Consider the following 16187-nt stretch of genomic DNA (forward strand, 5'->3'; position numbering starts at 1 on the left):
TCCGCAGGGAGCCTGCTTCTCCCTCTGACTCTGCCTGCCACTCTGTCAGCCTGTGCTCGCTCTTGCTCTCTCTCTCTCTGACAAATAAATAAATAAAATCTAAAAAAAAAAAAAACCAAAAAAACCCCAAAAAACATATTCATGATCATAACTACACAGAAAATGAGCATTAAAAAAAAAAAAAAAAAATAGGGCGCCTGAGTGGCTCAGTGGGTTAAAGCCTCTGCCTTCGGCTCAGGGCATGATCTCAGGGTCCTGGGATCGAGTCCCACATCGGGCTCTCTGCTCAGCAGGGGGCCTGCTTCCTCCTCTCTCTCTGCCTGCCTCTCTGCCTACTTGTGATCTCTGTCTGTCAAATAAATAAATAAAATCTTAAAAAAATAAAATAAAATAATGGGGCACCTGGGTGGTTCTGTTGGTTCGGTATCTGACTCTTGATTTCAGCTCAGGTCACGATCTCAGAGTTGGGAGATAGAGACTCATGTGGGGCTCTACACTGGGCACGGAGTCTGCTTATGATTCTCTTTCTCCCTTGCCCTCTCTCCCTCCCCACTCTAAAAAAATTATAATAAAAATAAAATTTAAAAAAGGGAAAAAGATGGGACGCCTGGGTGGCTCAGTTGGTTGGACGACTGCCTTAGGCTCAGGTCATGATCCCGGAGTCCCGGGATCGAGTCCCACATCAGGCTCCCAGCTCCATGGGGAGTCTGCTTCACTCTCTGACCTTCTCCTCGCTCATGCTCTCTCTCACTGTCTCTCTCTCAAATAAATAAATAAAATCTTTAAAAAAAAAAAAAATAAAAAAAAAATAAAAAAGGGAAAAAGAATAGAGACAGAAGTAGATGAATGCATGGGTGCCTGGGTGGCTCAGTGGGTTGAGCCTCTGCCTTCGGCTACGGTCATGGTCTCAGGGTCCTGGGATTGAGCCCCATGTCGGGATTTCTGCTCAGCGGGGAACCTGCTTCCCCTCTCTCTCTCTGCCTGCCTCTCTGCCGACTTCTGATCTCTGTCAAATAAATAAATAAAATCTTTAAAAAAAAAAAAAAAGAAGTAGATGAATGCTTATCCAGATTAGGGGTACTGAGGAGAAATGGGCAGTGACTGACAATGGTTATGGGCTTTTTTCTTTTGGGGGTGATGAAAAATGTTCTAAGTCTGACTGTGTATTCACTTAGCTTGCATATCTCTGTGAATACGCTAAAAGCCATTTAAAAAACAACATAACCACTTTATTTATTTGAGTGGGAGCCTGATGCGGGACTCAATCCCAGGACCCTGAGATCATGACCTGAACTGAAGGCAGTCGCTTAACCAACTGAGCCACCAGGCACCTCTAACTTCATTGTTTTTTTTAAGCATTTTTTTTTTTTAAAGATTTTTATTTATTTATTTGACAGACAGAGATCACAAGTAGGCAGAGAGGCAGGCAGAGAGAGAGGAGGAAGCAGGCTCCCCGCTGAGCAGCGAGCCCGATGTGGGGCTCGATCCCAGGACCCTGGGATCATGACCTAAGCCAAAGGCAGAGGCTTTAACCCACTGAGCCACCCAGGTGCCCCAAGCATTTTTTTTTTTTAAGATTTTTCTTTACTCAACAGACAGAGATCACAAGTAGGCAGAGGGAGGAAACAGGCTTCCCGCTGTGCAGAGAGCCCGATGCAGGGCTCGATCCCAGGACCCTGAGATCATGACCTGAGTGGAAGGGAGAGGCTTAACCCACCCAGGCGCCCCTCTAACTTCATTTTAAAAAAGGATGGCTTTGGAAACTGTAGTCATACCAATGAAAATACCTGGAAGTCACAGACAGAACTCCTCTCCAGCTCCTGCCCTACCACCCACAAAGGCACATGACATCACAGGTTGGGAGCAATTCACATACCCCACCCAGCTGCTGGATGGCCCCCGTCAAAAACTGGAGACTTTTGCCAGCAGGCAGATCCAGATAAAAGGACTTTCCAGAGAAGGGCTGCCTCCCAGCATTTGGTGAGTTCTTCTGGCATTTTTCCAGACAACTGGAAACTCCCAGCTGAGTCCCTAGAAAAGAACGACAAAAGGAACAAAGTGAGAAGCATGGGCTAAGGGAGTCCCGCGAGCAAAGCAATGCTCACCAACGGCCTCTGCGTGGCGTGCCCCGGGTAGGCCCCGGGCATGGAAAGATGAACCTGAGACTAGCGCTCCTGCCCTGGTGAAGCTCGGATGCAGAGACACCAGGACCCTCACACATGGATGGTGGGAACATAACACAGTGCAGCCACTTGAGAAAAGTGAGGCAGTGTCTCAAAACGCTAACCATTAACATGTGACCCAGCAATTACACTCCTAGGCCTGTATCAGGGAGAAATGAACGCATACGCCCAGATAAAAACCTATACAGGGCGCCTGGATGGCTCAGTTGGTTAAGCGACTGGCTTTAGCTCAGGTCATGATCCGGAGTTCTGGGATTGAGTCCTACATCGGGCTCTCAGCTCCATGGGGAGTCTGCTTCTCCCTCTGACCTTCTCCCCTCTCTCACTCTCTAATAATAAATAAAATCTAAAAACAAACAAACAAACAAAAAAACCTATACAAGAAGGTTCATTGCAGCCTGGTTCATTGAGCCAATAGGGAATAATTCTCATGTAAATAAAACGGTAAGTGGAATGTGGTGTATCCACTCAATGTAATTTTATTGGGCAATAAAAAAAGACTGAACTACTGATACATGCTACAACTGGGTTGAACCTCAAACACATGCTGAATTAGAAAAGCCAGACACAAAGGACCACATATTATATGACTGCATTTATATGAAATGCCCAGAAAAGGAAAATAGAGAGAGAAATTAGATCAGCGGTCACTTAAAGGCTGATGGTGGGCGGAATAAGGAGTGACTAAAAATGGGCATGAGGTTCTTTTCGGGTTGATGAAAATATTCTAAAATTAGACTGGTGTGTTAGTTGCATAGCTTGGTAAATTAACTAAAAATCACCGAAAGCATACATTACAACAAATGAATTTTATAGTATGTAAATTATATCTCAATGAAGCTAAAAAAAGGAACCCCCAAAACCTTCAATGAATATAATCTTGAGAATTGTACATTTCACTATATATAAATTTTACATTAAATGGAAAAAACTATAAACAAATATGGAATTCTAGTCAATGAAACGCATGCTGAACTATTTAGAGGGAAAGGTACTACTGTCTACAAATTACTTGAAATGTATCAAAAATACAATAGATGGGAAACCTGGGTCTCTCAGTGGGTTAAGCCTCTGCCTTTGGTCATGTGTTCCTGGGATGGAGCCCCACATCGGGCTCTCTGCTAAGCAGGGAGCCTGCTTCCCCCCACTCCCCCCTCCCTGCCTCTCTGCCTACCTGTGATCTCTGTCTGTCAAATAAATAAATAAAATCTTTAAAAAAAATACAATAGATAAAAATCAATGATGATAAAATAAGTATAGTAAAACATCAACGGTAAAACTAAACGGTGTGTCCAGATGCTCGTGTGGAATTCTTTTGACTTTGTTGCAGGGCCGAAAACTTTCACAATAAATGTTAAGAGATAAAACAGATAAAAATGGATTTGAGAGAATGTGATAAACACTGAAGACAGGCAAAGAAGTTCTAACATACAGATAAGAAGAGTTCCTAAACACAATGAAAGAAAACAAAAAATCCCCAGAATACTAAAACTTACAATTGAAGAAACTTTCCCTTAAATAAAAAAGTGTATTTGAAACTAACAAATTCAGTTTGTCACATACTTGAAAAAATGGACCCGGAAGAGCCAATACCAAGATATAGTTAGTGACATTGCTGGATTTTTTTTTTTTTTTAAGATTTTATTTATTATTTATTGGACAGAGAGAAAGAGTGAGCATGAGTAGGGGGAGAGGCAGAGGGAGAGGGAAAAGCAGATTCCTGCTGACCAGGGAGCCTGATGTGCGACTCGATTCTAGGACACTGGGATCGTGACCAAGCCGAAGGCAGACGCTTAACCGACTGAGCCACGCAAGCACCCCCGGATCAGATAATTTTGTAAGTTTTCTAAAACTCTTTGATTCCACTAATTATTTTTTTTAATTTATTTATTTGATAGAGATCATAAGTAGGCAGAGAGGCAGGCGGAGAGAGAGATTGGAGGAAGCAGGCTCCCTGCTGAGCAGAGTCCAATGCAGGGCTCGATCCTAGGACCCTGGGATCATGACCTGAGCCGAAGGCAGAGGCTTTAACCCACTGAGCCACCCAGGAGCCCCTGATTCCATGAATTCTTGCATCACTGCTACCTACTGCCCTATCAGACTCCCAGCTGGACCTGCTCAGTTAAACCCTGCCTGCCCTGGTGAGATGGTCTTTTTCTTTTTCTGAGTTCCATATCACTTACTGTCTGTCCTCGTGGTATTTTCAGCTTCATATTCTTGTTTACTTCTTCAGGGTGAACCTCTGGGCTCCCATTAGACTGGGAACTATTTAGGGAAGAGATTTTGACTTACATATCAGTATTGTTCCCATAAAACCAGAGCCTGCTCTCCCATCCTCAGCGGGCGCCTGACCTCCGGGCACTTAACTTCTGGTCCCCTAAACCTTCCTCTTCCTGAAAGTGTCAGGTACAGAGGCGGAAAATACTGGAGAGTCAGGTTGGCATTTCACAGAGAAGACTCCTGTTGTGAGTCCCTGCCTCTGCTTCTTCCTAGCTGTGTAACCCTGGGCAGGTCACAATCTCTCTTAGTGTCTCCCAATCTTCTGAAATAGTGATAACAATTACTACCCATCCTCCTTGGACAGTCCATATGGAGTAAATCAAATACAGGTAATGGTATTGGGGGGGGTGGGTATTCAAATACTTAACCTGCACCAACCACTCCATGAGGACTGGCCGGAAGTATCGGATTTAGCCAAATGAGGAATACCTGCCGAAAGTTAGCCCTGAGCATTATTCTAACTGTGGCCATTCTAGATCCCTCCCAATGCTAACTTCTCCAGAAAGCTTGCTTTTTTTCTTTTTTAACTGAAGTATAAATAACATACAACATTGTTATTAGTTTCAGGTGTACACTTTAATTCTGTACTTGCATAGGTAGCTCTCTCAGAATCACTCCTTTCGAGTTCCAAACAAGATGATAAACACATAAGGCCCACTGACTTTCTCGACAGAAATAAAACCTAGAGAAGCCACGGAAGTGAGGAGGAATGAGATGGATGTCAGATCCGGGCCTTGGGGGCTGGGCGGACAGTAAGCTCAGAGCAGAAGGGTGCCAGGGTGTGAAGGTGGGGGACAGACTGGGGATTGCTTTCAACTTGTGCTGTCACTGCTTGGCAGTGGGCAGGGCCAGTAAGCAGCCCCGTACCCCCCAGAGGCAGCAGGGTACCATCAAGGCAGTGTGGAGCCTAGCACAGGGTAAATACGCACATGTGTATGAGAAAGAGATAACAAGAGGTCAAGGGGTCCGCGAGCTCGCTGGTGTCTAAATGAACCTTCCTCCCTACCGTCTATCCATTTGGTGAGTTAGGTAATTACAACTCAAGGAGACAGCTCTTTTTATTTTTATTTTTTAAAGATTTTATTTATTTATTTGACAGACAGATCACAAGTAGGCAGAGAGGCAGGCAGACAGAGAGGGAAGCAGGCTCCCTGATGAGCAGAGAGCCCGATGCGGGGCTCGATCCCAGGACCCTGAGATCATGACCTGAGCCGAAGGCAGAAGCTTTAACCCACTGAGCCACCCAGGCGCTCCAAGGAGACAGCTCTCGAGGAAGAACAGCACAAGGCACTGTGTGTATCTGGGAGGGCACAGGCTGTGGCTGCAAACAGGGAGTGACTGAGCCCATGCTGGGACCAGGGGCTGTCCTCTACTGTCCCACCCCCAGTCCCTGCACGCAATGGAGTGGCAGAGGACAGGGTCTGGGCTTTTGCATCTATGTCCCAGAAGCACGTTATCAATCAGAGTGGCTAACTGTCTCCCAGGGACATGGGCTTATAAGAAAATATGAGGCAACTGAAGAAAGAAAGTATATAAAAAACGTTTTCGGGGCACCTGGGTGGCTCAGTCATTAGGTGGCTGCCTTCGGCTCAGGTCATGATCCCGGGGTCCTGGGATCGAGCCCCACATCGGGCTCTCTGCTAGGCGGGGAGCCTGCTTCCTCCTCTCTCTCTGCCTGACTCTCTGCCTACTTGTGATCTCTCTCTGTCAAATAAATAAATAAATAAAATCTAAAAAAAAATAAAAACAAAAACGTTTTCTCTGGTACAGCATATCTATCTGTCCTAAGTAATGGATTGGACAGAGAAAAGAATTTTAAAGTATTACAAATCATCTCAAAAAAGGGAGAATATTGGAAATAATAAAACAGGAACAGCAGGTAAAAAACTGGAGATAAAAGACATGAAAAATACAATACTTAAAAAAAGCTCATATAATAAAAAGAAATAATTCAACTATAAATGAGCAATGAGGGGCACCTGGCTGGCTCAGCTGGTGAGAGCACAGCTCTTGATCTCAAGGTCATGAGTTTAAGCCCCATGTTGGGCATGCACCTCCTTAAAATAAAAAATACATTAAAAAAAGGGGGTGGGGTGGGGCACCTGGGAGGTGCAGTTACTTTAAGGGTCCTACTCTTGATTTCGACTCAGGTCATGATCTTGGGGTTGTGAGACGAAGCCCCACCTAGCTGGGAATGGAGCCTGTTTAAGATTCTCTCCTTGGGGCACCTGGGTGGCTCAGCGGGTTGGGCTTCTGCCTTCCACTTGGGTCACGGTCTCAGGGTCCTGGGATCGAGCCCCGTGTCAGGCTCTCCGCTCGGCAGGGAGCCTGCTTCCCCCTCTCTCTCTGCCTGCCTCTCTGCCTACTTGTGATCTCTGTTTTTATTAATTTATTTGACAGGCAGAGATCACAAGTAGGCAGAGAGGCAGGCAGAGAGAGAGGGGGAAGCAGGCTCCCTGCTGAGCAGAGAACCCAATCGGGGCTCTATCCCAGGACCCTGGGATCATGACCTGAGCCGAAGGCAGAGGCTTTAACCCACTGAGCCACCCAGGTGCCCCTGAAATTATTTTAAAGAATGAAAAAGAAAAAACCCAAACCCTCAGTAGGTGAGTTACATCTTGTAACATAGTGTGAGTTGGTGGCTGAAGTGGAGGAACTCTTCCAGAAGGTATCAAGAGGAGATAAAGAAGTGGACCAACCAGATATTAAGAAAGGACAGAAAGAGAAGTGTGAGCAACACCGCAGAGGGGCTGCAAAGGGAAAGAAAAAAAGAATGGAGACAGGAAAATATTTGGAGAAATAATGGTCCAGGCTTCTGAATATATGTGGAGGGTAAATGCAAGAACTTCTGTTCTCGCCCCCAAGGGCCACTAAAATGACAGATAAAAGAATAAAAATGGACAAAGAAACTGGCAAGAAGATGACAATAGGCAAGAGAGATGCCCCTGAACTGTGGAAGCTGGAAAGCAGATGGTGAGTGGAAAGCAGGCAGAGGCCCCAGAGAAAGCGGCCTCTGAAGCCCTCAAGAAGCTGGAGCTGGAAGGCCCACACCTGCAGAGCCAGAGAGAGAAGGCTAGAGCGCAAGACGGGGGCTGAGAAAGAGGCTATCAGAAAGTCTTTAAAAGGAATGGTTAGCCGGTCACCAGGAACCCTCTCTCACCCCAGGAGAAGACTCCAGCAATGGTTCTTCCCTGGGGGGAGATTTTGATGGAAACATTGTTGGTGGTCACAATGGAGAGGGGTTGTGCTTCTAGCCAGCAGAAGCCAGGAAAGCAGCTTCACATCTTCCAGGACAAGGTCCTTGCAGGAAAATGACCTGGCCCTACATGTCAACAGCGCTAAGTGTGAAAGCTCCCTGGGCTAGAGGACATGGAGCACAGGTGAGAGCAGGGATAAGCCCCACTGAAAACACAGAAGGATATCTACCTATTGAACAGTGAGACCTGTAAACCTCTTCCCCTATGGAGCTCCCAGAATGCTGACCACCACACTTATAACCCCCAGTGTGATAGTGGTAGGAGGTATGGCCCTTTAGGTGAGATCATAATGTAGAACCTGGCCCCCAACATGAGGCTGGTGTCCTTGTAAGAAGGAGAGAGACCAGAGCTTTCACTCTCTCCATCCAGGAGGGCATAAAGAAGAGGTCATATGAACACATAGCTAGATGATAGGCATGTACAAGGCAGGAAGAGTCCTCACCAGAAACTGAATCTACTGGCGCCTTGACCTTGGTCTACCAGTCTCCAGTAACAGGAGAAATAACTGTCTGTTGTTTAAGCTACTCAGTCTATGCTGTTTTGTTATAGCAGCCTGAGCTATAAGACACCCACCAAAATTGCCAGGTTCCAGCCTGATTACTTAGAATCAAGTCTACTGCTGACAGTCCTTTCCAATTGGCATTTTATCACCTCACTTTGAAATAAAAAGGGTTATGAAAGACCATCAAATATTTAAAGAAAGCTTCTAAAAAAGAAGAAAAAGGAAAGTTTTTAACAAGAAATCTGACTACCAAATGAACAGAAAAAAGACCTTAGAGGAGAGACAACACAGGAAAGCAGAGGAAAACAGAAAAAAAAAAAAAGAAGAAGAAAAAAAAACCCATGAATATCTCAGAGAGATAAAAGAAAGCAATGCCTTCCATAAGCACAGAGGCAACTATAAAAAAAGGAAACTACAGAGAAAAAAGCCTTTTAGGAATTGAGAAACCTATTACAGAAATAAATTTAATATAATGATTGGAGGTTAAGTTGAAGAAATTCTACATAGAAGAGAACAAAAAACAAACAGATGGAAAGTGGGAGAGAAAGACAGGAAAACCGAAGAATTGGTCCATGAGATCCAATATCTGAATAATACAAAGTTCCAGAAATAAAAAAGAAAGAAAATGGAGGGGATGAATCTTACAGAAATAGTGCTAGCAACTTCCAGAATGAAAGAAAATGAGTTTCTAGACTGAGAGTCTCCACCAAGTGCCCTTGCCATGAATGAAAAAAGTCCCACATCAGGGCACACTGTCAAGTTTCAGGACATTAAGGAGAAAGAAGATTTTGGCTTCATTTCAGGCCATTTTGGAGACCAGGTAATTTAAAAGCCTTCATAATACAAAATATCTAAAAAAAATACTGGCTAAAATATAAATACAAATCCCATCTAACAGCTAAATTCACAAAATAAATAAATAAAAGGATCCCACAAATGCCCTGAATGATGAGAAAACTGAAAACCACTGTGGTAAAAGCTAATGCTGGCTGCCCTGGGGGAGTTTGTGGGCTTAAAAGAAAAGGGTTTGGGACTGATGAGCCAGATGGGCCCAGGAGATAAGGTTTTGTGCCTGCCTAAAGGAGGGAGATAGAATTGAGAAATCCTGCATGAATCTAGGAGAAAAGGTAAATTAGAAAATAATCTATCCACCAAAAGAGACAAAGGGGGAATACTGTCTATATTAGCTTGGGCTCTGCATGACAAAAATCTTCTCTGAGAACTCATAAGCACAGGCCTCCCAAGAATTTGGAATTCAAATTCACATTACTTATGTGGTCTAAAAACCCACGATGACCACCACCAAGCAGAGAAATTAAAGCAAAAAATAATCCCAGCTCGGGACACCTAGGTGGCTCAGTGGGTTAAAGCCTCTGCCTTCGGCTCAGGTCATGATCTCAGGGTCCTGGGATCCAGGCCTGCGGCTGGCTCTCTGCTCGGCAGGGAGCCTGCTTCCTCCTCTCTCTCTGCCTGCCTCTCTGCCTACTTGTGATCTCTGTCAAATAAACAAATAAAATCTTAAAAAAAAAAAAAAAAAAAATCCCAGCTCATGTCTTTGGCATACCTTAAACAATCAAATGCAAAGCAGTTCTAGAGGTACACAGCCTAGTTCAAGGTTCCAAGAATTTCCAAAGATAAAGCATCCTCAAACATTAACTCACCTTCCAACATTATAAAACACATGAAGGAAACAAACTAGTGGGTAAGAATCAACAGAAATAAGAGACACCAAAATTGGATCCCCAGGAGCTTCAAACAGAATAATCATATAGACTATAAAATAATTACTTCAATTATTAAATGCTTTATTTCACTAAAATCAGTATTTAAAATACTGAGAGAAAATAAATGTCAACTTAGAATTTTGTATCTGATTGAACAATTATCCAAGAGTGAGGGCAAAATAAAGGCAACTTTCTTTATTTTTTATTCCTTTTTTTTTTTTTTTTTAAATCTTGAGGGCGAGAAGGGTAGAGGGAGATGGAGAGAATCCTAAACTGGGTCCATACCCGTCATAGAGCCTGACACTGGGCTTGACCCCACAACCCTGAGATTACGACCTCAGCTAAAATCAGTAGTCAAGAATCAGATGCTTTACTGACTGGGCCACCCATTTTTTCAACAAAGAAAACCAAAGGCATTTTTTCAAACAAAGAAAACCCATTTATCCACAAACACTTCTTACTAAAGGACTTTACAGAGGTGTACTTTGGGATGAAGGAAGCTAGACCCAGAAGGACTGAAATGCCAAAAATTTGGCAAAAATATGTATAAATCTAAACAATCACTGACTGTATAAAACAACAATAACAATAACAAATTTGGAAGTAAAAAAGACAATCAGTGTTAGATGGGGGCAGGGGTGGTTCAGAGATAGACCAGTCTAGGCCATTATCGTGTTCAGGAGGAAGGCAGAAATATTTACAGAATCGGACTTTGCTATAGTACACTGGAAGCTACAAGAAGTGGAACGTGGTTGAATCACTATATTGTACATTTGAAACTAATATAAGACAAGATGTTAATTATATTGGAATTAAAAATTAAAACAAAACAGGGACGCCTGGGTGGCTCAGTTGGTTAAGCAGCTGCCTTCGGCTCAGGTCATGATCCCAGGGTCCTGGGATCGAGTCCCACATCGGGCTCCTTGCTCGGCAGGGAGCCTGCTTCTCCCTCTGCCTCTGCCTGCCTCTTTGTCTACCTGTGCTTGCTCTCTCTCCCTCTGTCTCTGGCAAATAAATAAATAAAATCTTAAAAAAAAAAAATTAAAACAAAACAAAAAGATTTGTACACTTAAAAAAGTGGAACAGGTCTTCAAAATTCTGGGGAAAAATGATTTCCAACCCAGAATTCTTTAACTCTTTATCATTCAAATGTAAGGTAGAATAAAAATTTGTCAGGGAGCCTGGATAGCTTAATGGATTAAGAGTTTGCCTTCAGTTCACATCATGATCCCAGAGTCCTGGGATTGAGCCCCACATGGGGCTTCCTGCTCAGTGGGGAGCCAGCTTTTCCTCCTCCCTCTGACCCTCCTGCGCAAACCCCCTACCCCGTGTTCTCTCTCCCTCTCTCAAATAAATAAATAAAATCTTTTAAAAAAGAGTGAAGAATTATCAGACCTGCAGGTCTTGAAAAATTTATCTGTCATATACCTTTCTCAGGAAGCTATATTAGAAGATGTACTCCACCAAAATGAGGAAATAAATGAGGGAGAAGAAAAAAGGAATTTGGAATGTAGGGGATCCTAAACAGGAAAGAAGCAAAGGGAAATCCATAAAATGATGAAGGGAGATTCTAGGATGAAATCAGTGCAACAAGCCTAGGCATAGCTGGGCGGGACTGGAAGACTAAGACAAATGATTTCAGAAGGTATGTCTTCCAGACAAAGAAGAAACTGATGGATTCTTTGATGAGCTTGAAGGTACTGAGGGAAGGTTTGTAATTCTGGTAAAATCTGGACATGAATTAGTCATCATTCACAGAAAATGAGGCATATTTCCTACTTTACTATATGGGTCATCTGTGAATAACCATAATAATAATAATGCAAATAAATGAGTGACCAATCAAAAATGACTACATATAGGGGTGCTGGGGTGGCTCAGTGGGTTAGCTCAGCTCAGGCCCCGTGTTGGGCCCAAACAAACAAATGAACAAAAACAGACTTTATATGCACTAAGAAGAGGAGAGATGAGGAAGGAAATTGTGTGTGTGTGTGTGTGTGTGTGTGTGCGCGCGCGTGCGCGCGCTCAGGTAAGTGGGGAGAGAACAAAAAATATTTTCCATGCTAGGAAATCAATAGATATAATTTAAGTTGAAAACAACAAAAACAGTAGGAGTATGCTATTTAGAAATAAGTAGGTAAACACTAGAAGAAATAGCTAAAACAGCTGTAAACAATAGCACCCTAGGGAGTGGCAATCAGGAGGAACAACTCCCACTGCTGGGTGTGTGTCGGTGTGTGTGTATGAGAGAGAGAAAGGGAGGGATGGAGACCTGGCCTTTTAAAATGATGTAACCATAAAATTGTGATAAAAAAGTTTTTAGGGGCGCCTGGGTGGCTCAGTGGGTTAAAGCCTCTGCCTTCCGCTCAGGTCATGATCCCAGGGTCCTGGGATCGAGCCCCGCAGGGTGCCTGCTTCCTCCCCTCTCTCTCTCTGCCTGCCTCTCTGCCTACTTGTGATTTCTCTCTCTGTCAAATAAATAAAATCTTTAAAAAAAATTAAAAAGCTTTTAAAACCCTCTAAAATTCACACATAGTCATATTACAGTGAATTTTAAGAACAAATATAAAGAGAATCATCTGAAATGTTCTCATGAAAAAAGCAGGTCACTTACAAAGGAACAAGAATCAGACCAACATCAATTATCAAAGGCTCTACTTTCTGCAGGAAGAAAATACTGTAATTTTTCACTGTGTTGAAGGAAAAGAACTTTGACTTAAGAATTTTAACACACTGGTGAAGTCAAGATATTCTCAGGCATAAAAGCCTCAGAAAATTCATCCCGTAAAGCCCCCTTTTGAAAACTCTTGGAGAAAAGTTCTTCAGCAAAGGAAGAGTGGATAACTTAGTAAAATACATTAACGTTCAAAGGCAACAACCAAGGCCTGTATCTGTAATTATCCAGAACTAAAACTAGAAGATATTGAAAGAAGTGGGAGGGGGAGGATTGAGGGAAGTGAGCATGTGCTGAAATACGCTATCTATTTCGGTATTTAAGTTTATGGTAAAAATAACCATGAATGTGGGCTTAATAAAAGACTCTATCCTGACTCCCCATCTGCTAATCTTGTTTGTATTATCAGACTGAAAGCTCTTATTTGACCTTTAACATGAATTCCTAAATGATTTAATGACATCCCACCATACACACACACTCAAAACCACTAAGTAATTAGAAAACCCTAACAGCGCTAACATTTCTCGACCTTTCCATCCCAAGAGACTCTGGTGCAGGAGGAGCAACTTCGACCTCGCATCCCTAGTTGTGACCTGTTACCTACCTAGGTCCGGAGCCCGGAGCCTACTCTCAGCCATAGAACTCTGCAGCTCAGAGAATTTGCCGTCGCCTAAGAAAGGACAAAACAGCAGCAGAACCACCTTCATTAGCCTTCGACCTTCTATCATCCCCCCCTCACCCCCGCCTTCCAATTACCGCACAATCTCCGGAGCGGCTCCCGGGTACAGCAAGCCTCAAATCCATCCCAATCCACATCCCATCACACCTCCCGCACCCCCTTCAAGGCTCTGGTCCCTCAGTCCCACCGGCCCCTCTAGGACTGCGCTCTCAACTCCCACGGCCTCTTGGCCACCCTTGGTACGTTTCAATTCCTCCCTCCGGGTTCTTGTCCCCTCAGTCCCTCCGCCCCCTCGAGTCCTCTGCCTCCTCAACTCCTGGGAGCTCTTTCCGTCCCTCCACCCTCCTCAGCTTCTGCACCTATCCGCTCCCCAATGCCTGTGCACCCTCCCCATTCCTTATCCTCTCTACAATCTCACGACCCCTTCCGCCAACCTTCTTACCCCATCTTCCCCTTCCCGGCATCCGTACCCTTTCCTGGCTCCCTCAAATTCTTGGCTCCTTCTCGGCCTCCGTACTCCTTCCTCAAGGCCTCCGCGTTATATTCGCGGGCTCCATGAGCGATTTCAGACGTCCGAGGGCCGACGGCAACTCCACGAGTACATCATCAGTCTCTAGGCGCCCTCGGTCGCGGCTTCGGTTTAAATTTCCTGTCGGCCCCGCCCCCTAAAATAGCGTAATAGCTGTGAGGGGCTGCCCTACGGTGGCCCTGCGAGGTCAATATTAACTCGGCAAATGCTCCCTTTCCCCCTTCCTTTTCAGTTCCGCTTTCTCCACCGTCTCTTCATTTCTTGATTTGCCATTGGGTGGAGGAGATACCCTGCGCCTTAAAAGACGGGAAGCTGGGGGCTAGTGGTAGCCAGTCTTCGTGATTCTTCACACTAAGCTGGTTGGAAATTCTTGGGAGTTAGATAATAAATAACAAGACAAGGGGCGCCTGGGTGGCTCAGTGGGTTAAGCTGCTGCCTTCGGCTCAGGTCATGATCTCGGGGTGCTGGGATCGAGTCCCGCATCGGGCTCTCTGCTCCCCAGGGAGCCTGCTTCCTCCTCTCTCTGCCTGCCTCTCTGCCTACTTGTGATCTCTCTCTGTCAAATAAATAAGTGAATAAAATCTTTAAAAAAAAAATAACAAGACAAGCCTAGCACTTACAGAACATTGACAATTTACAAAAGAACAACAACCCATGAACACTTCATTTCATCTTCACATCTTTGTTTCACTCCCTTTTCTCCACTTACCTACCTCCGAAAAAAATTCTCAAAAGAGGTGTCTCCATTCTTCACTTCTTATTCCCAACTCACGTAATTAGACTTTGATCCTCACCTATCCACTAAAACTATACTTGTCCAGGTCAGCTATCACTTCCATTTTCCCAAATCCTATGGTCACTTTGCTATACTCATCCTATCTGACTTTTAGAACCCTGAAACAGACTATTCTCTCCTTCTTGAGCCAATTTCTTCATTTTGCTTCTATTTCTACCAGTTTTCATCTTCCCTCAATGATTCTTCAATTTCCTTTGCTGAATCCAAAGGCATTGTCCCACCTATAAATGTTGCAGCATACTAAGGCTTTAGACCTTAGCCCTCTTCTCTTCCATATTAACACTTTCTCCCTGGAAGATCTCATTCAACTCCATGGCTTTACAATTGGCTCTATGCTAATGCCTGCAGTATTTCTATCTCTACCTCTGACCTCTCCTTTGATCTCCAGACTTATATATATCCAAGTGGCTACTGAACATTTCTAATTGGATGTCCAATGGACAACCTCAGGCTTAATATGTTCGAAACAGAACATTTGCTTCACCCACACACCCCTCAAAAAACCCACCTATTCTCCATCTCAGTACATGTCATACAATCCACTCAGTTGCTCAAGACAAAAACCTAGACATTATTTCAGTATTTGCCCTTATCCCCACCCCTACTCCAAAAACAAATTCTGCCAACTCCAAAGTACATCTTGAATCAGACCACTGCTATCATCTTAGTTAAAGCCACCAGACCTTCTTGCCCAAAGCACTGTGTTAATTTCTAACACAATTTCTAACACTTGTTATTTTTTTTATTTTAAGATTTTATTTATTTATTTGACAGAGAGAGAGAGAGAGCGAGCACAAGTGGGGGGAGTGGAAGAGGGAGAAGCACGCCTCCCGCAGAGCAGAGACCATGATGTGAGGCTTGATCCCAGGACCTGAAGGCAGACACTTAACGACTGAGCCTCCCAGGCACCCCTCTTTTTTTTTTTAATTAAGTAAACTCTACCCCTAATGTGGGTCTTGAACTCATGACCCTGAGATCAAGAGCTGCATGCGATACTACTGACTAAGACAGCATATACATACCAGCCCTGATGAACTAAAGCTTGACCATGTGACTTGCTTTAGCTGATGTAAAAAGAAAAAAAATTCACATCACTTCCAAGCACAAGTTTTAAGAGACAGGATCATTTACCAAGTTCTTTCCCCCCATTACAATGACTAGCAATGTCCTAGCTAGAGGAAGACCTGACAGCTTGGGTTCCTCAGTCAAGATGACATAGAACTGGGGCGCCTGGGTAGCTCAGTGGGTCAAAGCCTCTGTCTTCAGCTCAGGTCATGATCCCAGGTTCTGATTCCAGCTCCTGGGATCGAGCCCAGAATCAGGCTCTCTGCTCAACAGGGAGCCTGCTTCCCCCACCCGCCTCTGCATGTCTTTCTGCCTACTTGTGATCTCTGTCTGTCAAATAAATAAATAAAATCTTAAAAAAAAAAAAAAAGATGACATAGAACAGGACCATGGGCAACCCCAAATGGATTTGTAGCATAAGTAAGAAATAAATTTCTGTTATTTTAAGCTACTGCGATTTGGGTATCATTTTTTACATCATAATCTAGTTTAAGG

The 16187-nt window shown here is 44.0% G+C and overlaps 1 protein-coding gene across 1 annotated transcript in view; it reads right to left on the minus strand.

Annotated features, from left to right (window-relative positions):
* Positions 1–16187, minus strand: part of DBF4B (DBF4 zinc finger B) — a 46554-nt gene that overhangs the window by 19118 nt on the left and 11249 nt on the right. Inside the window, exons 5-7 of the mRNA XM_059380120.1 lie at positions 13773–13967; positions 13228–13293; positions 1877–2031 (exon numbers count right to left, since the gene is read on the minus strand). Of these exons, the coding sequence (XP_059236103.1) occupies positions 1877–2031; positions 13228–13261 (189 nt within the window). The 5' untranslated portion in view covers positions 13262–13293; positions 13773–13967. The remainder of the gene's footprint in view (positions 1–1876; positions 2032–13227; positions 13294–13772; positions 13968–16187) is intronic.

The sequence above is a fragment of the Mustela nigripes genome, chromosome 16, assembly GCF_022355385.1.
Source record: "Mustela nigripes isolate SB6536 chromosome 16, MUSNIG.SB6536, whole genome shotgun sequence".
NCBI lineage: Eukaryota > Metazoa > Chordata > Mammalia > Carnivora > Mustelidae > Mustela > Mustela nigripes.